At 41.9% G+C, this 24,633-nt stretch overlaps 3 protein-coding genes across 12 annotated transcripts in view; 2 read left to right on the top strand and 1 right to left on the bottom strand.

The window, feature by feature from the left end:
• HSF4 (heat shock transcription factor 4) overlaps positions 1-3,206 on the top strand; it is a 33,172-nt gene extending 29,966 nt beyond the window's left edge. For all 4 annotated transcript variants that reach the window (XM_042027418.1, XM_042027419.1, XM_042027420.1 and 1 more), the window contains one exon: positions 521-3,206. In XM_042027418.1, the coding sequence (XP_041883352.1) occupies positions 521-717 (197 nt within the window). In that variant the 3' untranslated portion in view covers positions 718-3,206. The remainder of the gene's footprint in view (positions 1-520) is intronic.
• Positions 3,207-4,055: 849 nt separating this feature from the next.
• DNAAF1 (dynein axonemal assembly factor 1) lies at positions 4,056-16,490 on the bottom strand. Of its 3 annotated transcripts, none has more exons than XM_042027416.1 (12): positions 16,197-16,490; positions 14,922-15,057; positions 14,021-14,112; positions 12,958-13,179; positions 12,071-12,237; positions 11,696-11,817; positions 10,837-11,021; positions 10,108-10,365; positions 9,386-9,486; positions 6,633-6,701; positions 5,199-5,550; positions 4,056-4,912 (listed from the first exon to the last, which is right to left on the bottom strand). In XM_042027416.1, exons 1-12 carry the CDS (start codon positions 16,333-16,335, stop codon positions 4,815-4,817), a joined length of 1,941 nt encoding a protein of 646 aa, XP_041883350.1. In that variant the 5' UTR covers positions 16,336-16,490; the 3' UTR covers positions 4,056-4,814. The 3 variants fall into 3 exon arrangements, with proteins under 3 accessions (XP_041883350.1, XP_041883349.1, XP_041883351.1); XM_042027415.1 differs by having other exon boundaries at positions 10,078-10,365; XM_042027417.1 differs by lacking the exon at positions 12,958-13,179 and having other exon boundaries at positions 10,078-10,365.
• Positions 7,839-24,602, top strand: HSDL1 (hydroxysteroid dehydrogenase like 1). Of its 5 annotated transcripts, XM_042027427.1 has the most exons (6): positions 7,839-8,010; positions 17,376-17,608; positions 18,235-18,680; positions 20,586-20,813; positions 21,712-21,721; positions 24,438-24,602. In XM_042027427.1, the coding sequence occupies exons 1-6, from the start codon at positions 7,973-7,975 to the stop codon at positions 24,527-24,529; spliced, it is 1,047 nt and encodes a 348-aa protein (XP_041883361.1). In that variant the 5' UTR covers positions 7,839-7,972; the 3' UTR covers positions 24,530-24,602. The 5 variants fall into 5 exon arrangements, with proteins under 5 accessions (XP_041883361.1, XP_041883360.1, XP_041883363.1 ...); XM_042027426.1 differs by lacking the exon at positions 24,438-24,602 and having other exon boundaries at positions 7,843-8,010; positions 21,712-21,994; XM_042027429.1 differs by lacking the exons at positions 7,839-8,010; positions 24,438-24,602 and adding an exon at positions 12,164-12,270 and having other exon boundaries at positions 21,712-21,994.
• The last annotated feature ends 31 nt before the right edge of the window (positions 24,603-24,633 follow it).

Consider the following 24,633-nt stretch of genomic DNA (forward strand, 5'->3'; position numbering starts at 1 on the left):
AAAGAGAGGCTCTGGTGAGCCCCACTTTGGTGCTGTAGCCACCTGAGCCCACCCCAGTTTTGACTCATTGTGTGTCATTCAAGGACTTCCAGCCTCAGCCTCTTTCATGAGCTCTCAAAGGCACTAAAACCCCGGTACACTGAAGAGAGTCCTTGAGCACCCCGTTTGCAAAGCCTTTCTGGTTCTTCTACAAAGAGGAAGAAAGACAGTACTTGAGTGAAGGAGAAGAGCAGCTGCTCTCATCCTCTTCCCAGTGTCTCCAACATTTGCTCATCCCTCTTTCACTTGTGAGGCATCTCAGCATTCAGGCAGAACCCACCTGGTGACCTGCAGAGACTCCCCTTGGTTTTAATGGGCTTTTGAGTGAGTCCAAGTTTCACTCAGGTTTTTCCAAGTGATTTTGCTGGAGTGAGGCTCCTCAGCCACTGTTGCAATGGGGATTTGTCACTTTTCATTTCCACATATGTAAAATCAGGTAACCTACCTTCCAGAAGCTGAATTTTCTGCTGTCCATTCCTAGGGAAAGATGTCATTCTTGAAAGTGCCCAGCAGTTCCTCCTCGACCATCAGTCCATCTTTGGGAATGACCTCATCAGCTTGCCTGAAAACTCATCACTTTATGTTCCTTCTGAGAATATGGCTTCCTACGTGTCCTCTGTGGGTGTCCAAGGGGATATCCCTCTAAACCTGAGTTCTTCAACGGACAACAGCCAGTGACTGAGCTTCCAAGAAACAACAATTCCCTCCCACCCATCCAAGCATCCACAGGTTTGAATGTAAAGAAACAAAACTGACTCAGAAACCCACAAGAGAGTTTCTTTTTGTGCCCTTTTTTTTTTTTTTTGAGTAGATGGAAATGGTCAGTAGCTGTTGCATTACCCTCCCTGCACCTGGATTTCAGTGTTTTTTAAAACAAAATACTACTTCTGGTGCTTGCTCCGAGGGGGAGTGAGAACTTGCCAGGATTTTTTTTTCCTTGAAAATGCTTTAGAAATTTCTAATATTTTAATAAAATATAAGTGAAGAGTAGTTTGAAAGTCCATCTGGGACTTCATAAAATAGTGATCCTGACTAGTGTCTGCAATGGCAAACTGTTGGATTTTATCAGGGCAGCGCAGATTAGCTAAAATGCCTGACCCTTGTTGATGCTGGTTTTTTAATAGGAAAATAGTTCTACATGCCAGTCCAATGCTCTAAAAATATTTTTTATCCATTTTCTGGGTTTGATGGGATGCACCTGTACCTCTCCCTGATCCTCCAAGGGTGAGTAGGAACAAGATCTCTCGGGGTATGTAGAAGATTGTTTTCTGAGTGACCCCACCAAGAATGTGCCTCTGGCTCTTAGGGGAGCGACAGACCATCACAGGCTGCAAAACATCCCATGCTGAGTTGAGAGCATTTGTTGTTTGGGATTTGTTTTGCCCCAAATTTATTTTCTCTTACATAAAGGCAGGGCACTCCATAGTTATAAAATAGAAAAGGGATAGACTTTCCTGCACACACAATTTTCCATGTGCAGAGAAGACTGACTGAGCATGCTCTGGGTTTTGGTGCTGGCTAAGTAATCCATGTCCAGTCCAATGTTTTTTTTCCTTGGCTTTGACCTGTTCTATTTCCCCTGAAGATGTGCCTGTTGGTTTATTGATGTATAAAATCTGATTAAACAGTTTAATTGATTGGATTCCCATTTTAGAAGGACTCTCAGCTGCTCAGTGTAGGAGAAAGGCAGAAGGGTTAGTCCACCATGTACCACAAACTTTTCTTCTGTCCTTTGTGCATCTGAGACCAGCCTCAAAGGCTGAACTAACCTTCCCCATCCATGTGGTTTCTGACAACTGAGTTTCTCAACAAAGCAGAGCTTTGTTTTTTATGCTGTAGTTCTAATGAGAACGTATTATTTATCTCAGTATCTGCTACCTGAGTTGCTTTTCCTTAGGAAGGTTACCCAAATGCAGTAGGACAGACCCAGGAAATTCAATTAACTCAGGCCTCCTAAGGGCTTAGACAGGGAGGTTTAAGCTGTGCCAGTATCATTTGAAGAAACGCTCTGCCTGCCTTCATTGCCATGACAATTCTTGGTTATGAACCGTATTTCTGAGCATTGTGGTCAAGCAGCATCCACCCCACAGTGTAGCTAATCAGTCAGACAAGTGCAGGCTCAAAATCTGCTCAATAAGATGAGCATTTTTTAAATGGACCTTCCTGTCACAGCCCTTTCCTCCATCCATTTATCACTATGTGAACAAACGTGTTAGTTCAGAAACATTCACTTTTGAGCACATTTTTGCCCAGCTGATTCCTATGCTGGGAGCTCTGTCACCACCTTGGTGATGTGGTTTGTGCAGGAGTGAGGTTGTGAGAGCTCCTGAATTAATCCTGGCCACTGTTTTTGTGTTCAGGACAAAGGGGAAATTCCAGCAGCCCCCACTGGCCTGGTATTTAGATTATGTGCTTGAGTGTATCCTGGACAAGGTTTTTCTTTTTGACAGATTTGTGCTTAGAAAGTTCACCTACATCAGCCCATTTCCACCCTATTTTGCCCTTTCCAGCAATGGAAAGTCATTGAGTTGCACTCTGTTTACTTCTTTTCTCATAGGTAATTGAAAACTGCCTGGTGTCTCCTGACACCGACAGTGTATGTTCAAGATTTACATCCTTCTCTGAACTGCCACACTCCAGGCTGCTGTCATGTTAACACTGAATGTATTGATCCAACAAGGTATTTAAGCACATGCTTAACTTCAAGCTCCTGAGTAGTTTTCCTGTATTTTTATGGAGCCTGTCACATGCTTGAGGTTGGGCGCACGCTTGTGTCCGACTGGATTGTCTGGTTGGGGTTGAGAAATGAACCCCGTGGGCAGAGCCAGGTGCAGCTCGGCCCTGGCTCCATCTCAGGCCGTGTCCTACAGGGCAAGCTCCAGCCTGTGCTCATGGGGAACAGCCTCTCAGGAGAGTTCGTGGGGTTTTCTTTAGGCTTTTTGCTCTACTATAAACATGAGATTGGAGCTTGATGGTGAGAGAGGAACCTCCAGGAAGAGAATTTGGGAGCCATTCTTGTGAAAAAGGCTTGTGAAGCTTGTGTTCCTCAGCTTTTTACATTGTTAATTTTACTTGAAGGTGATGTGCTGAGACTGTGTTTTTGCACTATGCTGTACATTTGTAAAGTTTTACAGAAGACACTAATTAAACATATTTCCTTTTTCTCATTTAGTCCTACTTTGGCATTTCTCTCACTCCTTTCGTCTATCCCTTACTCCTTTTCTCCTTCCCAAGTCCTCAGTGACAAGCGAAAATCAGTTTTAAACATGCAGAAGATTCCCCCATGAGCTCATGTAGGGCCCACTGGTGGGCTGTGGTCACTGTGTGCACACACAGGGGCTGGGGGGACCTCCCACGTAAAACGTGGCAAAGTAAACACAGCTCGGAAAGCTGCTGAATTCTTCCAACTAAAATGCCAGTCAGGGTGGATGTAGCTGGTAAAATCAGGATCACAGTAAAAGAGTCTATAGTTCTTGAAACTACTCGATGCTCTTTTTTTCCCCATTTGTCCTATTTTTCTTGCTTTCAGAGGTAACAGAACTCAAACTTCACTCCTGGAATTATTTTTTAAAATCTTTTGTTTGCAAACATAATGTGGTCCTTTCTGCTTACTTGTGTTTAGTGTAGTAAGCGGATACCAGGACAGGCACTAAAAAACAGCATGGAAAATGCAAAACCCAAAGCCCTCAAAATAGTCCTTATCCAGCTTTCTGTCAGAAAAGGAAGCAGCTACTTTTTTAGGATGGAACTCATACAGGTTGGTAGCAGCATTTGCAGCTTTCTGAAGAGCAGATTCCTGTGCCTGTGCTCCACAGGCCCTTGGCTTACCCCCACCTGTCCTGGAGGCCGAGGCTTTTGCCAGCATGTTTTAGCTTGTGCAAGGTGGAAAACGGCTGAAATTGAAAGCAATTGTGTTGTCCTCTCTGAGGGCTTTCACAATTATTCTGTGTTACTGTGAGGTCTGGTTCTCTTGCCACCAGATGGCACCTAAGCCCAGATAATAGGAAATACATATCTTCAACAAGCCCACAGCAATATTTTATTTCTTTAAATTTGCACACCTACAAGAACTGTTCAGTTCTATTTATTACAAATTATTAGAGATGTATAGAAACATGAAAAAAGACATTCACCTAAACTTGGCTACACTCAAAATCCAGATCCTGAGACACATCTCAATGAAAAACAGTAAAAGTAGCAGATATAAGTGTATTTCATTACAGATGCCCTAAAAGGTAAAATCAGATTTTCTGTGCAGGGATGCTATTTCTGCATCTGTTTAGGCATAAACAATCAAAATGTTGAGGAATATTAGATCAGTAAAATATCCCATCACAAAGCAATCTCCATTTGTCATTGGAGTCCGTCCATCTGCTATGATGTGCACACGGATGGACTTAAAATATAAAACACCAAGTTAAAATATATGTGGTTACAAATGGAACCTTTATTTAGTTCAAATGACAGACACAATGAATTATGCTTGAAACTACATCTGTAATGAAACTGATATATTAACATGTCACTAAGGCATTTCTAGAAGGATGCAAAGGCACAAAACACAAGTCTAGAATTCAGCCTCAATACAGTAGTTTTCAAAGTAGTGAACAGGCAGCTGCCCTGAGGAGCTTGGAGCCAAGGGCAGTGAGTTTTGATATCACAGTGTTATGTCAATTTTAACTAATGGTCCCATTGCTGGCCTCCATATTTTTGGGAATACTTGCATGCAATCAGCCAGACACTGCTCCATATTTGGTCTGCATTTTTCAAAGTGATTAATCCAATCCACTCTCACCATCCTCGTCACCTTGTGCTTTGTGAGGACATCCTTCCCCCTCAGCCAGGCCCTGTGCTTCTCCAACACTGCCATTTCCTGTTAAGAGCACAAAGGCAAAAGGCAAGTGAAACTCATTCGTGGTCTTTAATACTGAAAAAACAAATATAGAGACCATTTTTTTACAACCATTTAAATGAAACTCAGTAAGAAATCTGTGTACAGAAAGAGAAAACATTTTAATTCCTAATTTATTAGGATTCCCACATAAATAAAAGGAAGCAGTGATTGTAACTAACAGTCCTCAACAGGAGCTGAACAGATCCTTAGTGTGTCTGTGCCACTCCTGTTTTCTCTGTGATTAATAATGTCACTGTAATCTTACCATCCTCTTCCCACGAGCTTGGGTCATCTGGTTGATGACAGACTGGTGACAACAGTAGATCATCCTGCGGCTCAGTGATTACCTCTTGGATCAAGGGTTTCAAAGGGACTACTTCTTTATCTTTGATCTCCAGGTATCTTTCTGAATTATCAGGCTGTGTAAAGAAGCTTTTGAGAAGGGGTCTTAAGTGCTCCTTTTCACGTGCTTTATGGTTCTGACATACACTTGAAAAAATTGCTGTTGGAACTTCTCCTATTGAATTCTCAAGTGTGCTTTTATTGTTTTTCTCTAATGCAGAACTGCAGTCATTTGTCACTTCAGAAATTATTTCAATCTTTGGGTGACAGTCCCGCTGTAAAGGTAAAAATGTAATTGAAAAATTATTCTTAGACATGAAAGCTAAAGGATGGGTAAATATCTCTTGGATCCATGTAACAGTTGTCAGCTTTAATGTGCTGTTCTCATAAAATATATGGAATATATGCTTCACCCATAGCTCTGCTGCTTTGTGGATGAATCTTAGGTTAGCAATTTCTGAGGCATCAGCAACAAACTGACCATAAACTTATTAACAGTTCATAAAAAGAACATCTATTTCAGCAATTCAGCAATGTGTGGGCTCTGTTCTAATATTTTACTCTGAACAGAGGAACCTGACCAACATCATCTGTCTTCGGCTGAGAACCAAGAACCCTTTGGAGCAGGACAGCTGCTAACACATCCTCCTTCACCAATCCTCTTTCCTTGCCTTCTTTTAATAGGAGGCTTTGTTGGCCAAGACCCTGTTATGAGTCTGTGATGAAAAGGGCAAATCAATTCCATGCCTTATGCTGACTTTAGGAACAGTTGGCATTATCTTGGAAAGACTTGTAAGAGCATGTACTATACCAGCCTCTGTCTCCAGCAAGGCCAGTATGATTCTGTGATCAGCATGAGAATCAAAACTGGGCTTTTAAACTTTGTTGTCTTCTTTTTTTCTCTTCTTCTTATAGGCTTGTGCCTAAAAGATTAGTTTGAGCAAAGCAAAACACTAAGGTGGACAAGGACTGGCCTGCAGTGGAGAGGAGGAGTTTCAATCTCTCTGTGATTTCAGTTGAAAAACCAGATTTTATTCAATAGTAGGCAATTTGCACCATATTAGTACTGGTAAAGTATATTTTAAGACTAATCTTCAGTATAACACTACATCCTATTAAGAAATTAAATTTATGTAACTGTTGCATTACTGATCATAAGTTTTTATTCTACTTTTCTTACACACAAATATAAAAAAATCAGATTTTGAAAGATTTACGTACAGAGATGAAAGTTTGTAAATGCACAAGTGATTGCATCTCCAAACCAGCATTTCACAACTTAGATTATCCTCATTTTGCAAAACATTTGTAAATGTGTTTAGGGAAGCTTCATTACTGGAATTAATGAAAATGTTACCTCTTGAACAAAGATTTCGTCTTCTGGGGGAAACTCACTTAGAACTACATCTTCTAAATCAGGCAGTTCCTGTGAACAATCACAGATCAATAATCAGTGGGAAGAGCTACTGTAACCCATGAAAAATGACATCTCTGGCTCACTGGACAACTTCTTCAAAGCACTGCTCATCAGGGTGCGAGGCCACAGCCAGCAGGACCCCGGTGCCATCCTCTCCCAGGGCCCGTCAGCTGTTAAACACATGTGGGAAAGGGAAAATTCATCTGTCTCCAGAAACAGCAAATGGGAAAGCAATAGCCTTAATGTCAGACTGAATGCTGTTTTCTACTATGCTGTGTGGTTATAAAGGAAAACAGGATAAAGAGTAAGGCATTACCAGGATTTTAAAAGCAAACATGGTTTATTCTCTTAGCTGTTTCCTATCTATTCAACAGATTTAATCCCACTGCAACCCATCTTTATGGGTAAGTGCCAAATCCAGACCTGCAGTCTTCCTGAAACTGCTATCAGTAAACTCTGTTAATGTAAATACACCTAATAAACCAATGTTTTACTGAGAATGAATTAAGGATACAGAACAGCAAACTTGCTGAGAACTGTTTTTCCTCATACAGGTCCCATCATCTCAGCTTTCCACTAGAAAATATTATCTCAGACAACTATCATTTGCTGACGTGAAAGCAAAACCAGAAGGTGGGAATGCAGAATCACAGGTAGAACCTAATACCTTGTTGCCATTTTTTTAATGGTAGGTCAATACTGGGATAAGCATCTCCTTTTGATTTTAGATACTTTTAGCACTTAATGACTTTGTAGCTGACTGCTTGGTGTAGTAGCATCAGGTACATCTATTCTGTACTGTTTTGTGTGGTGAAGATTATTACAGAATTAAAATCAAGAAAGAAAATTTCTCCTTCCTGATATGGCTGCAGCTAGCGCAGCATGTCCTGAAGTCACATAGTTTCATAAAAATAGCATTAAAAATGTACAAATTAAGATCTGAGACTAATGTGGAGTTTGATGTCAATAGGGAGATGAAATAGCTGTTAGTGTTGTTTCAGTCATCAGGGTGCCTTTGCAGATCAAGCCAAAATCACTTACTACAAGTTAACCTCATTTAGGTACATGGGAATGTGGTTCCCACACTGCCAAGGCATGTGCAGCAACATGAGCTTGTTTCTGCTTGTCACGGGGATGTCATAACCACCCATTGCAAATCCTCCTCCACTCTTCTCCCTTTTATTACTCCTGAGACCATCTACAGACTCAGGATATGAATAAAGACAACGGTGCTGCTCCAGAGCTTCTCACCACCGGCATCTTCCCAGCCATTCCCTGCTATGTCAGCACTAAGATTCTTTGGAATATCTGCAATAGGGTAAGTACTGGAGGCTGTTGGGAGAGGCTCTTTCTATTACTAAATGTCATTGGAAGCATTGAACACTGGAATGTGCATTAGTGCATGATTTGGGTTTGGTTTTTCTTCTGTAGAATTAAAATAGTCCCACTTTTTACATCTCTAAAGAAACCCCACAGATGCGTGCTTAAGAGTTACTTTTATACTGCCTTAAAGTTTGTGCAAAGGGGCTTCCTGTGGTGCCATAGAGCATCAAGGGAAAAACAAACACTGAATCAAGGAGATCTTCACATTGTGGGTATCTACAGTGTCATTGTGCATTAAAAACCTTTATTTCAGACGCTGCAAGATCTACTTTTCAGAATAATATTGTGCATACTTTGAATTGCTGCCCATTCTTTCCACTATCTTTTTTAAACCTGTTATTGAAAACAGCTAAACAGGAGGAGGCAGCAGCAAACTCTCTACCAAAGCAGTGGGCTGAGCCCTTCAATAACAACATGGAATTTTTGCCTGGGAAATTAAGAGCATGACAAAGATATGAGGCTTTTCTGCCAGTAGTTAACAATGCCAGTATAGGGTATCAAAGAGTGTATTAAGTGCTCTGGGAAATCATAAGCTCAGAAGTTTTTATTGCTGATTATATCATAGTCCGACACTGTCAGTTTATCAGCAGAGTCCTAATTAGGACATATTGAACAATTCTCCTTTGAAATGAAGTTGTATTTTTCAGTGGTATGTATGTCCTCCTCATGGTTAAATATGGTAAACAGGTTTAAAAGTTGCATCAGATAGAAACTTCAGATAGTAGAAGATCATACTACAAATGTCAATCACTTATTATATATCTGAATAATGTACATTCTGTTTTTCTTGGAAACTGAAATCAGAGTTCTATTTTGAGAATTTCTAATATCTAATACTGCTGGGTGACATTTACAATGATGGGGGTGCTATTTCTTCCCTATGCTTTTTCTGCAGTAGTTCATATTTTCAACTGCATATTTCATTGGAGTGTTGATTAAGAGGACAAATATATCTACTAGGTTCTTTTTGCTGTGATTTCTGTTTTTAAATGAGAGCCCTCATTAGCTTCTCCAGAGAAATCACAAAGATAGAAGGTCAACTTCAGGTGATTTACAGGGCAAAAGGATTTATAGGATAAAAAATTTAAGGACAAAATAAACTTTGGAAGCATTCTTTATATATGTTTCACTGGAAAGAATACCCCTGCAACTTTGCTTTTTTGGGTCTTTTTCTTTCTTTCATTTTTCTAACAGTATACCTTTCTTTAAAACCTACCCATATAGTTTTATTAGCCAGAATATTACAACAATTAACTTGGAGAAGACAATATCCACACGTGAACTTCTCAAAGTCTGAATCCAATACATACATCAAGAGAAAGTTTCTCCAGTGTCTCCAGCTTGAACTGTTCAATTTCAGCATATTCATCCCTCTCAGGAAGCATGGCCTTGTCAGTAGCTGCCTCCTGTCCTGGTAGATTTAAAGAATAATCAATAGTCAGTTGCAGAGAACTAACTGAATAAAAAATATGTCTATACTGCAACAGCAAGCACTGCAAAACCAGACTGCTGGGGACATGACTACCACTGCAGAATTCACAGCTGAATCCAGCACTTTCTCTTTCTGTGATATTCTGGGACTCTCTTATATTGTATAAATTAATATTTGCATTTTTCAATAATGTGTTCCACTAGTCTATAAAAGCATTTCTCCATGTGTGAAGGTACAAAACAATCTCTAGAGTGATGACCAGCTTCTGTTGGCAGACAGACTGCCCAGTTTATGTGGGAGCAAGGAATGTCTGTAAACTCTCCTGGCCTGCCAGTAAACCTGGCATGTTTGAGAAGTGAAGTTCCACCTTTAAGTTGCAGAAACTGCAGGTTAAGCCTTCAGAATTCTACTATTTGTTGTATTTAAGGACTATTTTACCCAGTATTCCTTGATTTCACCTAGTCGCTGTGGAAATCGAATGGAATGTTTTTATCTATGAATTAGTTGGCTTGACCCACAGCAGAGGCAGTGCTATACTAAGAGTTTGGCTCATCCTCTCTGCACGCTCACTTTGGTTTGGCTCTTCACTGGGTACATTACCGTCTGTCTCCTCGTTGAAATTTGTGCATTTGTAAGAGTCTGGTTCCTGTGCACCCTCTCGAACTTCATCAGGCATATTTCCAGATGTGAAATCTCTGTTATCGCCTCTATTTGGTAGAAGTGTTATCGCTTCATCACAAACATCAAAACCTGCATTTTTAAATTTCTCAGTCTTTTCTTCAGCTTCTTCTTCTGATCTGTTTGAAGTCTCTGATGTATTAGAATTTCCATCACCATCTTTTGAATTTACAGGTGCCCCTACAAAAGAAATAATTTCATTAAAATTGCTGAGCTAATCTGCCACTGCTCATTTTAAATATCCAAACACTACTACATTGGGCTAAAATACGCAGGAAAAGCTCCTACTTTGTTTGAGCAGCTATTTGTGGATGAGTAGTCTTCCCAAGACTGCAGCAATGCTGTTTTCCCATCTCAACTCCCCAGCAAACAGAAGTTCCCCAGAAAAAAAATCATCTAGAGGAAACACTTAAATAATAAATGTCTGGTATTTCTAATACTTTGAAAAGGCTCACAAGTGACTATGTATTTAAATACATGCTTGAGGACTTTGATGGATGAACAACAAGTGCTGGTTACCCTCTCCTTTGTGCAATCCACTTGCTTGCAGACAAAGTTTTACTTATTAGTCAATCCAAAGACGTATCAGATAAAGACTCCTCTGCACATTCAAATTGGTCACAGACATCTTCCAAAATAGTAAGCACAAACCTTCTAGGGTATCTGTTGCAACTCCTTCCATGCACTTCTGTCTCCTCTTTTCCTCTGCTCTTTGCCTAATTGCTGCTAATGCATCAATGCTATCTTGGATTTTTTTTCTCTCTCTGGTTTCCCATTTTTCCCTTTCTGCTTTCTCAGCTTCAAGCCCTCCAACAGCCCAGGCTTCTGCACAGGCTCTAATGAAAACACAAAAGCTCACTGTAATACAGCTATAAAAGCTCATCTTTGCAATGAGAGAGAAATTTAAAATAGTTTGCAACAGCACAAAATAGCTGCAAGAGAAAAAAGCAGAGAGTGGTGACAATTCCTTATGCAACAGGGATGCATGTTTATCTCATCTTGTACATGGAACTGAAACAAAAGACACAGAGATATCCAAATGCTGATTGGTGATTACACCACCAGAGGTTGGTCTGATATTGGCTCAGCTTTTCCAGACACCTGCTCAGTTTCTGTTGACATCAGAATTTGCCTCTGGTTTACAGACCTGGTATAAAACAAGTCTGTTCAAGAATTATTTTGTGAAAAAATACATTGCTTTTTTCTAGGTATGCTAGATGTAGAACTCTAGTATAATACTCTTCTCCTTGAGGTCACCCACCTTCAATAAATTATACTGGTCAGTCTTCTTTTCAAGAATTATTTTGTGAAAAAATACATTACTTTTTTCTAGGTATGCTAGATGTAGAACTCTGTAGTATAATACTCTTCTCCTTGAGGTCACCCACCTTCAATAAATTATACTGGTCAGTCTTCTTTTCCTTTCATGACAGTATTGGCAAAAAATGGATGAGTGATTGCTAGCACTTGATCTTTACTGCTGTGTAAAGAAGATGGCTGTCTTTCTTACCTATCCTTTGGGAAAACTGGTCTGTCATCCAGATATGTCAGCTGTTTTAGTCGAACAGTGAGTGTTTTTCTATAATTAGCAATTTTCTTTATCACCTCGTTTCCCATCAAATTCAGCACATGCTAGAGAAACAAGGGAAACAATTTTTAAACTTGAGTAGCAAAAACCCCACTCTGGATATATGCACTTTCCCTGTCATTTCAAAAGCAAGAAATGAATAAAACATCCAGGGTGTTACAGGTGATCTACAAGAAACACAATAATGTTTAATAATGTTTCTTTTAGACTGATACCTACTGTGCCCTGAACTACCCAAAAAAGCCACTTAATGGGGCTCACCCACACATGACAAACCCTCAGCTACTTTTGGCTTACCAGATTAGGCATCAGCTCCAGAATAGCTACAATACTTGGATCACTTAGATTGTTGTGGGAAAGATCAAGAACAGAAATACTTGGGCATTCTTGCAAGTGCTGGATGTCTTCCACTGTTCGTAACTTATTGTGAGCAATCTGCAGAGTCTGCAGGACTTTCAGACAAGCTGCCAGACAAGAACAGCACAATGAAAGGAAAGGTAAGAGTTGCTGCTTCGCAGAGGGTTTTTTGGAGCAAGTAAAAAACTGCATTGTCAAACTAGTTGTTTATATTGAATTTGGAGCTTTTCTCTAAATTTGTTATTCTGTTATATATACTTTTTGGCTAGGCCTCCAAAGCTTTCTTCACCCCAGGGAAAAACAGCAGCTTGGTTTTAGGATGGTAGTTGTTTTTAACTCACATTTTAAACTAATCAGTTACACAAAAGCAAGAGCTTGTGTTTCAAAATTCTCCAACGTATGCAAGTAGTAATGTAGAGAAATTGTTTTTTATTTTCTGCTGAGGACAGAATAAATCTTTTAGCAGATATAAGATTTGGTAATTATGTCTGCAACTGCCAAAGCACATCTTAACTGTAAAGTAAATGCTGAAAACTGAATTGTCAGCCTGTCTGCAACACAGATAAGTACTGAGATGGTATTAAGACATAAGGAAAAACGACTTCATTATCCTAGGTATCCATGTGAAAGCAGTTTCTATGTATTTGCTGTTTCTCAACATAGGTTTGATTCAACAGAAGCCCTGTGGGCTTTGGTATGGATATTGTGCAAAATCCTAACACAAATAAAAAAATCCCTTGAAACCAGTGCCACTAATAAAAGCTTAGTCAGAACTTAGGAAATAGGGCTTGTCAGAGGCTAAAACATGTTGTACCAACAGTTCTTACAGAGATTCTCAATGGTCCTAATGTAGTTGTTACTGATATTGAGGGAATCCAGCTTTTGTAAGGGTTCTAGGTTTTCAATTTTCTCAATTAAATTGAGTTGCAAATAGAGGCAACGCAACTCTGTCTGAGCCTCCAAATTCTCAATTCTTCTTAAGCCATTGCATTGCAGCCACAAACACTTCAGTCCAGTATATTCTTCAAGATTCTCCAGCCGGTCAAATCCTGCACAGAAAAAAAGATATTTTAAAATGAAATGGCACTGGCTGAAAACAGCTCTTTGGAAGAGAAAGTTCCATTAAACCAGAGCTGCTGAAACAGCCTGAGAGAGCACTTGGACAGAATTACTGCCAATATTTCCACTGAAGTCATGGTATTGTTTCTGGCCCATGAAGGGCAAAACCAGATTGGTACCTATCCTGGTCTGTATCTCAGCAGCCCTTAAGATGCTAAATAATACATAGCAAAACCAAGGCCGAATGTAGAAGGTAGCATATCCTATTTATTTGGAAGAATTCTTAGGTTAACTTGGACCAGGTAGCTGCATCATGCAAAAACCTGCTCAGAGACCACAAGAGGATGAGTAATGTTCATTCTAACAATTTTTTTTTTCTTTCAGTAGTGTCTGCAAACATGGAGCAAGTCTTTTCTGTTTATTTTCTTCTTGACCATGTGTATTTGGCAGTAAAAAAGTTCAAAAAGCTAGAAAAATCTCTTTATACAAACAATTTAAGGAAAAACAGGTTTATTTTCCTCTGCATGCAACCCAGGCCAGTATTTTAAGACATTTCTCAGAGGGTCCTGTTTCAGGAAAAGAAACCAAAAATATGTCCCTTGATTACTATTGATCCCTTGAATGGCTCCACAAAGTGAGTTAGATGTACAATCAGTTTACTTTTCTACCTCCATATTGACTCATTTTGTTTCCCAAATCCAGTATTACATAAGATTGTGCTTCTAATTTAAAAGAATGACTAGATACCTTATTTCAGTGAGCCATGAAACAGATTCTCTGCTAAAATGCTACTTAAAATGATCAAGCTAGGCAGTCATGTTCACATCTTACCTTTATAATGCAAGTACAGTATATCATTTAAGTATGGGGTCCAGTATAATTTCTGCTGTTTACAGACGTCTAGCAGAATCTTTTTTGTCATTCTAAAATAGTACAGGAAGTAGAAGCAAAACAAAAAATGTGTATCAGTGCACATTCTGAAATCTTTTGTTTCTACAGATTCCAATGCAACACAATTAACAGTTCTTTCATGCAAGAGAAATAGCTACAGCTTTCAAAATTATATTCCAATAAAGAAGAAGCAGTGAGGGTTTTCACAGTGGCTTTTCATTTCTACCTTTGAAGTGAGTTACCAGGCCCTTCTGCTAAAAAACTGAGAGTTCATAGGAAAATGGACAGGAAATTAGAGAGTCCATCTTCTTGGAAAAGGGCAGCATGATTCCATGTTAGCTTCTGGTTCCAATGTTAGCTTCCTCTCCAATTCTTTCCCCCGTTCCTCGTTGCTTTGGTACAGGACCTTTGGTGGCAGAGCCAAAATGCAACATTTTTCTCAGATTAGAAAAGTCAGTAGTTATCAACCCAACATTTTATTGAAATGCTGACTCCAAAATAGCACTCAATAGTTTTGATATACAGCTGTTTGCTGGCTGGGAATGCCACTAGGAATTAACACAATGCCTTGTCTGAACTGATGCAGAGAAATGGTTAAATCTACTGGCAAATGACTTCCACAGGAGCTTGCACAATTTTCTCCAGATCCATTACATGACTACATCATGTCGTCAGAATATAGTTTGCTACTCTGGCCATAAAAACCAAACATCTGTACAAATGCTGGAAGTACCACTAATACCTGACTTATCCATTATTCTCAAGTTCTCCAGAACTGAGATGAACACACAGAATAGCAAAACTCCTGATGATGCCAACACATCCACAGACAATGTGTTACCTTACAGAGCCTCTCTTTTCTTCTGTCCTTTGACTGGATGAGCTGGTTCCAGACTTCTGATCAGTACCTGATTTTTGTTCATTCTGTTGATCTGTTCTGGACATACAGTTGACTTCTTTCTCTTGAGTTTTAATAGCTTTATAAATAAGAAAATTAGTTGCAATTTAACAGCAAGGGTAGGGAAAATGTGTCGTTGCCAATTACTTTAAAGAAATATTGAAAAGCACTTGAATATGAATTTCAAGAAGAGAGTGTTCTAATCAAGGTTTCTGTTAACATTTTTAATGGAACTTAACTTTTTTACACAGCATTGTAAAATAAATAGTAGCAATTGAACTGTTGAAATCTGCGTATTTTATTTTTTTTAGATCTGGAAGTCAGATAGTACCCATTACTCTTAAGATTATTATAATGTACAGTGACACTAAGGTATTGACACCAATGTTCCTATGGTGTTAGACATTTAATATGTATTACATTTAATTAACACCAATTTGAGCTTACTGTAAAGAGACTACAGTAATGGTGTATCAGAGTCATCCCAAGCACTGTTAGTCTAGCTCTTCTACAAATTTACCCTTCTGCACTCCTTGGAAGGTGTCTTTATACTGCCTTTAATGGCAATTTCAGTATTTCTCTCTTCACTTGCCCTGGACCTTCTACTTGTACTTGTAGTTGGTACATTTGAAGAGAAAGTGCAAACAAGATGATTGTACCAGGTTACTTAAATATGACTGTAATTAAAACATAATAATCAGACATATTTAGTAATGCAAGAGGCAATGGGCTGAAACTGATGCACAGAAGTTCCACCTGAACATAAGGAAGAACTTCTTTACTGTGCTGGAACACAGCTGGAACTGTTTGCCCAGAGAAGGTGTGGAGTGTCCGTCACTGGAGATATTCCAGAACCATCTGGAGACAATCCTGTGCCATGTGCTCTGGGATAGCCCTGCTTGAGCAGGGAAGCTCTGGACCCATGACCCACTGTGGTCCCTTCAAACCTGACCCATCCTGTGACTCTGTGACTTAGAGATCAGACTAGCTGTGTGATTACAACACTGAAGGAAATATCTCTCTGGCAACAGGAAAGTAAGAAATATAGGGAAAGAAAAAAAGGCCACAGGAAGATAGCAATTAAGTATGCCTCAGTTATGTCAGGATTTCCAGTGACTTTGCTGGGAGAAAGCACACACTCGTATTTGCTTCCAGATGAGTAGGAACAGCCGTGATGTGCAGGCTTTGTGTGCTGGCGAGCGAGCCGGAGGGGCTCACCTGTGCTCACTGCGCTGCCCTCACGCTCCTTATGGGCACCTCCGCTCCCGGTGTCGCCCAGCGGCGCCCCTGACGCCTCAGGCGCCGGGACTCCCCCTCCGCGGCCGCTGCCCGGGTCTCCAGCGGGCGCCGCCTGCATTCTAACACCCCCGAGCTGGTATGGGATTTACGCTCTGAGTTTTTCAGACAAAATGTCCGCAGGCTTTAGTCGGCGGCAGACGAAGGACGGAGCAGAGCCCGAGCCCCGGCGGCCGCCTCAGCCGTGGCCATGGCGATGCCGCGCGCAGGCCCACAAAGCCCCGCGGCCGCTCCCGGCGGCCCCGCGCGGCGCAGGCGGCGGCGGGCGCGGGCAGCGCGGCGGGAGAGGCGGCAGCGGGTCAGGGCCGCGGCGGGGGTGGGGTGGGGTGTGTCCGGGACAGCTCGGAACAGGGAGGGTTCGGGTCTTTCAGGGCCGCGGCTGGGCGAGGGGCCGAGGCGCCGGGCCAGGTCGCTGGGGCTGCGCGGGGAGGGCGCGCCCGGAGCCCGTTGTCCCTCCCTGGGCGCGGGGCGGGCGGAGTGTGGCGGTGCCGGGCGGCATATCGGGTCCTGTCGAGGGGAGGACGGATTTGTGCTTGTTTAATAAATGTATTAACTAGTAAAAGCCGTGTGAGGCACAGCAAGCGCGGTGTGCGGGGTGCCTGATGTGCTGCACTGTGCCGTGGTTCAAGGACAGTGGCAGATGCGGCGCTTTTGACAGCGCTGGGGACTGACGTTCTGTCTCTGAGCCTGCTTTGTCTCTCATGTAGCTTTTTGTCCTTGAAAGAGCCCGTTTTTTCTTTGTGTGTCAGCTGCCTCGTGCTGGTTATCCTTGCTTCTCTTGTAGGTGGTTCTTCATCTTCCAAAATTGCTTTTCACCTGTTCAGCTTCTGCTTGAATTGTTTTATTTACAGAATCGTTGATCAGTGTTGTTGCAGTATAACTGATTAATAGCTAAGCCCTAGAAAAAGGGCTAAACAGTACCTAACCCAGTGAGGATGATGATAGGTGACACCCAAATTTTAGCAGACTGACTTACGGCTTTTCTGTGTCAAAACAGTTCAAACTGTAACATGCTGAATCTCAAAGGTTATCCATACAGTCTGAAAAGTTTACGTGGCCCAAGAGGCAATTGTAATTGCCTGTGTCTTTTTTTTTTTTCAGGCTTCTGATCACCATGGCTGCAGTGGATCAATTCTCCCTCTTGTACAGAGAAATCAGTCGCTCCTGCAGTTTCTACATAGAAGCCCTAGCTATTGTTGGAGCTTGGTACACAGTCAGAAAGTGTGTGTCTCTGGCGTTTGACACTTACAGTGCGCTCAGGCTGCACGTTATCCCAAAGCTGAGTGGGGAGATTGATCTCGTCAAGAAGTACGGAAAATGGGCCGTGGTCACTGGTAAGAGAAGAAGTGGTGAATTTGCTTGTGTTTGTGTAACGTACTGTGCCAGTACTGTGAAACTTGGTAGCTTGTGCTGCTGGGTGTACTTTATGTCACAAGCTGGGGCCTGTAGTATCTCTGGTTGAAGGTTAATCTGCCTGAGCAGTTGCTGTTGTTTGTTGCCTTTATAAATTAATTCCTCAGAATATGGGCAAGCTAAGTGAGTTGACTGAATGCTGAGAAAGAATCACAGTAATTGTTGCCCAGATTTGCAAGGTACATCTTGAACACCTGCAAATGTAGACAGTGATGCAGACAAGATCTTTTTTTTTGCTATGAGGTGTCTGTATGTGCTCTAGTTCTTCAACAAGGTTTGAGTCCTGTACCTCTGACGTTCCTGCCTTTCGTTAAGGTTCTCCTTTGAGCTCTGTCTTTCTGTCATAGAAAATATAAAACTTTTATGAGGGGAATTGCAGAAGTTGGTTGACAGGGTTGTCTTTACTGTTGTGTCTTTGAATTCAATATATTCAGTGCCACATGATCTCAGAAAAAAGAATAAAGCTCTAATTGAAAGAACTGTCAAAGTAGAAGGCTGGTGTTGCTCTGTTTTCACTTGTGTATTGTATTGCTGTTTTGTCTTGCAGGTAGCACAGATGGTATTGGGAAGGCTTATGCTGAAGAACTGGCAAAGCATGGTGTCAACATCATCTTAGTCAGCCGAAACAAAGAGAAACTGGAGGCTGTATCCAGGAGCATATCTGAAACCTATCAAGTGGAAACAGATTTCATAGTAGCTGATTTCAGCAAGGGGCGTGAGCTTTACCCAGCCATTAAGGAGGCTCTGAAAGACAAGGAAATTGGGATTTTGGTGAATAATGTAGGAATATTTTATGCCTACACAGACTATTTTACTAATCTGTCTGAGGAGACGCTATGGGACTTGATCCATGTAAATATTGCTTCTGCTACCATGATGACACATATCGTGCTGCCAGGCATGGTAAAGAAGAAGAAAGGGGCAATTGTGAACCTTTCTTCAGCAGTCTGTTGTCAGCCAACACCGATGTTGACAGTCTATGGAGCCTCTAAAGTAAGTTGGGGTGTAGTGTTAAATGGTATGCACTGGAAAGTACATTATAGGCTGGTTATGTTATGGGGTTTCTTAACACATTCAGCAAGGATGTCAAAATACTTGAATGTTTTCTGGGGATTTGTTTAAATATTGGAGGTGAATGATACATGTATTATGCAGTAAACTCTTCATCCTCACCAGTGCTGGGCTTTGAACCAAAGTCAGTGCTCTTGGATTTTGTGTGAACTGTGGCATAACAGTCATTCTAGGAGAAATGTTGCCTTTCTCAGATGCACAAAGCAGAGAGGCAGTTCTGTGCACCCCGTTGAAAGGGTCAAGAATTTAATTTCTCTCTTCTTCAGCTGAACTGTGCATATACCTCAAGCCTTTTGCATACCAGTATTTGGTAGCAAAAAGGGCTATACTCGTGCTCAAGCCACCACTGTGACGAAGAGTGTGGCCAGATCAAGCCACTGCTTCACGTAGTACTAAGGAGTGTTGTGCCATATTTGGGGACAAGTGGAAAGAACTCCCCCGTAATTGTCCTTCCTGAAGAGATCCAGCCAGTAATGAATAGGATGGGGCAGCTAGGTGTGAAGAATGAATGCTCATGATGATTGTGGATTTACACTGGATGATGTGCTGCTGAATCCACAAAAGCAACTGGGATTGTGGAAGGATCTCACCTAGATCCAGTGTCTAAACACAAGTGGTTATTGCTCCCAGCTGTCTGTGGCTGCCCTCTGTTGTAGCCTTGCTCCTGACATAGCTCTTGTATTTCCTTTGGCCTGGAGCAAAACCAGCTCTTACTACCCCAAGGTATAAAACTCTTTGCAGACTTTCTTCAGTGTGGAAACTTGCTTAAGATTACTGTTTCTGTGCAGAGTATCTGCCCCTTTAGTTATGCTAAGTGTATGTAGAACTGCACCCTGAATTAAAACAATTTAAAGGCTTGAATGAAAAAGAGGAAACATAAATCTACCAAAGTTTCTTCATTTAGCTGACAAAATAAATCCAAATCCTAGATCAGCAATCCATCTTTAAGGCTGGCCTCAGAACACAGAAGTGAGAACAAGCTGCTGTAACATAACAGTGAATGGTGTTTGAAGTGGTCGCTTTAGTTTTCCTAAAGCAGCTGTAAGAGCTTTTGTACAAGATGCTTTCCCAGAAAACTGTTGGGAAAACCTTTTGCAAGGCTGTTTAGGAGCAGAAAGATGTCTGCTCAGAAGCTGAGTTTGAAATGCTCTTTCTCAGGGAGAGCTGGCTGTGTGGCACAGCAGTAGCTTCAGCAAGGAAGGCATCAGTGTTGCTGCCCCAGTAAGACTGAGCCAGGCTCACTTTTTGGTCTGATTCCAGAAGTCCCAGTTATCAGGCTTGTGCTTTTCTTGTTATTCTGTAAAAGTAAAATGAGCTAAAGGAGGTAATGCAGATACACATTAACAAATGAATACTTTTGCATAAGGTAGTCCCAGGAAATAACTAACCTGGCTTCTGGAGGATACAGCTGAATGCGAAATTCACCTGTCAGTGTAATAAAGAATGGGACTTTATTTTCTCCTTCTGACAGTAGTAGGTAGAACTGGCTGTAGAGTGTCCTTGCAATGCCCCCAGACCAAACAAGGTGTTTGTTTTGGGTGAAATAAATGTTCTTATATTGTTTTTAAGCAGAAATTGTCAGACTGTGTTAAGCAGTCACTTTGTCCTGCAAGTTACATGGCAAGTTTATAGCAAATAACAACACATAGAAATGTTGATAATACTTCAGAAATTTGTATTTTTATACTATTTATTAATTTTATATTTATTGAGCTGCTGTAAAAAATATGTTACAACTTTTCTGTAATTTTAATAAAACCTTGCCCTGAGATTTCATTGTTAAAAAAAAAAGAAAAAAAAAGTCTCTTTCTGCTTTTGTCTTTCTAGAGCTACTTGGACTATTTGAGTAGAGCGCTACATTATGAGTATGCCTCTAAAGGAATTTTTGTTCAGAGTCTAATGCCATTTGTAACTACTACAAAAATGGTAGCATTCAGCAGCACTGTATCAAAGAGATCTATCTTTTTTCCTACTGCTGAAGAATATGCAAGTCATGCTGTTTCTACTCTTGGGTTATCCATAAGGACCACTGGTTATTGGAAGCATGCAATACAGGTAATGGAATTCACTAAACTATTTCATGTTTGTCAGTAGAAGTACATCAGCTGTTTATTTTCTTAGGAGTCTAAATGAAAACTATGCCCATTCTGAAAAAGTGTAATGTATGTTGTAGACTTTAAGCGTTTCTCACTAGTTCTGCTTTAGAAAATCATGCTTGGGCATGCTTATTTTTAAGATCAGAGAATGAATCCAATTCTCCCTTGAAATGCACACAAAAATGGGAAAGAGTCAACTTTTTACTGAAAAGCACAGAGTATCTCATTTCACCTGGGGTGTTGCTGACTGGGCAAGTGTTTCACTGTCTTCTGTAAACAGAAGCAGCTTTTTTTGGTCTTAATATATTGAGTGTATTTCTGCTTTGGGAAGGAGTGGGTAGGGAGGATGGAATAATAGCAGGAAAAGACACCATCCTTTTGTTCTAAGCTACCTGGAAGCAGGTCCTCCATTTGTTAGGGTTTTGATTTTTGGGGGCAGATCGTTTTATGCACACTGGTCACATCTCATGTATCCCACCTAGTGACTTCCTGTAGCATTGGGTTGAGTAGATGGAAATGAAGAAGTGGGGATTAGTCCAAAAGGAATAAAAGAGGTAGCATGGATTTTGGCAAGATGTGGCAATTAAAGGAAGTGGACAGAATTGCTATTGTGAACTTGACCAAATCAGGATTTATTTGCAGAACTTAACTGCTCAGCTGTGGGTGCTACTTCTGAAACAACTGAATAAATGTACTTCCAAGGGGTTGAATTTTAAGGCTTAGTTGATGATATTCAAGCACTTTTTGCCTTGCTTTAGTAGTGATTTGAGAAACTGTTTACTTTAATGGAATGTATCTTAATCTGTCCCTTCCTTTGATTTTTTTCTGTTCTCTTGTCTCTCTGTGCCTCTCCACAGCTCACACTGGGTGAGTGCCTGCCTGAATGGATGTGGGCATGGTTTGCACTGTATTTGGGCAAAATTCTACGCAAGCAAGCTTTGGCAGCCAAAGCTAAATAGGAGTAGCTCAATGTCCCACGTGCCAGTTCTGATCAGAGTGCTGCAGAAATGTTTAATGCACCTTGGAGGACTTACTGTAACTTATCCGTACCTTGTTAAGCAAGCTACATAACCTAGACGACGGAAGTCTGGATCCTCTCTGTATCCTTGTATTAAATAGCTCCTCTGCTGTTTTCCTTTATGACAAAGTGCTGATGTTCTTGATGTTACTCTCTATTCACTTTCTCATTGAGATAATTGGGCAGCGCAGGCACAGTGTTATTTCTGACAGTAAGTGACCATCTCTCACATAGTGCTACACGGTGTCTGTTTGTAAAGTTGAGAAAATTTGAGACTCCTCCAAATCCAACAGAAACGGGACCCCCAAAATATCAAACCATTCAAAATGACAACTGTGAAGTTGTGGAGAAGGTGGGGAGCAGCGGGGGGGGGGGGGGGAGGCCATCAGGGTCAGGGACCCATGACAGGGGTCTGTCCACAGCTGGCGCCAGCCTCAGCTGGCCCTCAGAGCTGTTTGCTTCAGTTGTGCGGGATAAAACTTGGGTTGCCAACAACGCTTGCGCTTACTGGCAAAGGGGCTTTAAACCCATACATGTAATTTGGGCAAGGGCTTAAATGCAGCTTGATAACGGTGAAGCTGCCGTGTCCCTCAGGCCCGCCCCTGCCGGCACTACTCCTTGTGGGATATCGGCACTCCCGGGCGCCCTTTCCCGAGGGCTCCTCCCGGGGCCCGGCACCGCCGCGCATGCGCAGCGCGGCCCCCGCGGGGCTCTCGCGAGAGCGCGGCGGTAAACAGCGCACAAGATGGCGGCGGGCCGGGCGAAGGCGGCGGCGGCGCGGTGAGCACGGGGCGGGCGGGACGGGCCGAGAGCGCCGCGGCTCCCTCAGGGTCTGGGCCGCGGGCGGGGCGGTGCTCGCTGCCCCTCGTCTCCGGGGCTGCCTTGTCCCGCCGCCGCGGCGCGGGGCGCTCCCCGCCGGCTGTCACTTCACCTCCGCCGTGCCCGGGCCGGGAGCGGCAGCGCTGCCCCGCACGGTGCCCGGCCGCGCTCGCTGCGGCTTTAGTCGGGCGGGGGCGGTACCGGGCACGGGCTCGCTGGCTCTCTCGTGGCACCGGCAGAGCTCCCCGGACGGGACGGCGCTGCTGCACTCCAACCGGCGATCCTTGCGGCGTGCCCAGTGCTCGGGATGGGGTGCCCTCGCTTCGGGAGAAGCAGGGAGTGACTCCAAGCGTTGCTCTTCTAGGACAGAGGCAAGTTGGCAAGTGTGAGCCCCGTCCAGCCCCTCACGGTATGGGTGTTAAACAGAATAAACCTGTGGGCGTGCTGTTCCTTTGCTCTTAGTGTCCATCGTGCTTCGTTATCGTGCTTACATACAACCTGTTATCAGCCGTCAGAGTATTTATTTTGCTCATTTGTATGGTTGTTTTATTTTATTGCTATAGCGGTTATTAACCGATGAAATGGTAAGTCAGGCAGAGCTCAGCCAAGGCCAGGAGTCAGTGCACTTTAGCTATGTTGAGTTAGGAATGAAGGGGAAACTTTATAATCACAAGCAGTTCCCAGTCTGTCATGGTGTTGTCAGTCAAATAAAAATAGAGGGTGTTTCTGTCTCTATTACAAGGAAATACTTGATAATGCTAAATAAAGTTAAATTAAAATGAAGTAACAGCTGTCGCATTCAGACTCGACTCATCTGTTGTGCTGTGAGGTCAGTCCATCATTCTCCTAAATCATGTGAATCCCCTAATAAGTCTCCTGCTTTCCAGTCCTGTTCACAGCTGCAATGTATAGTTCTGTTCTTCTCCAGGTGCTGTGACAAACCAGACATGAGTTTCTCTTTCTTTATCTTTTAATGGCCTTTTATCTCTCAGTTGCTGGTTGAATGTTTGGAATTCAAAAGAATACAAGCGTTGCAATTTTTCTTGAATGTATTATGCACTTTGGAGCATAAGAGGAAGAGGGTGTCCCTCGACGTGGAAAGCACTTTCAACACCTTCCTTTAACTTCACATTATTACATGCTGTAATCAGCTCTTATTTTCTCAGGTGCCCATGTTTTTAGTAACACAAACCCTAGCTCAAAAAAATTTGGAAGATGTTTTTTGTGCAGATTTTCAAGCACAGTCACTGCAGCTTTGCCTCCTCTGGTATCTCTTGTCCTTACCTGGCTTTGGCATAGAGTTTGTGTCAATTCTCCTTCTGTAAAATGATGTTCCGTAGCATTACTTCTATTTGCCGTGTTTCTGATTGGGAAAAAAAGCATGCTTTTTTAAGTGTCCATGGACTCTTTTATCACGTTAGTGTTTTATTTTGCACTTTTTCCCTGCCATGGCACATACGTGTCATTTTTAGCTCTTTGCTCCGCTAACGCAAAGTGTGGTCGAGTTTGGTGGTCGTTGTTGCCTGTTCTATTGTAAGGTTAATACCCAAGTGTTTCACATCTACTCTGGTCTGAACAACAGATGGGCTTGAGTGTTGGTGAAAAATTGTTAAATGAAATATGAGGAACTTTTTTCCCTATTATTTCTAAAACGATCTACCAAAGGTGTATTTTTTGAGTGATTTTCAGACTATACAGTTGCACAAACATGCATCTAATTATTTGCTATATTGCCCTGCCTTACAGGTTGGCTTGCAATCAGCATTGCTAATTCTTCTAGGGAGTTAACTGTGCCATCAGAAATGGAGTACAGGACTCAGCTGCCACATCCTGAGTGACCGAATCATTTAATGCAAAATGGAGAAGAAGCGGAGAAAGAAATGAGCCTGTTCACTGGGCTTGACCTGAAAAGACCATGAAATCTCTACTTATTTTGGATCCA

Source organism: Corvus kubaryi, unplaced genomic scaffold (assembly GCF_017639235.1).
Source record: "Corvus kubaryi isolate FWS band 111438036 unplaced genomic scaffold, C.kubaryi_AGA036_p1.0 37300, whole genome shotgun sequence".
Taxonomy (NCBI): Eukaryota; Metazoa; Chordata; class Aves; order Passeriformes; family Corvidae; genus Corvus; species Corvus kubaryi.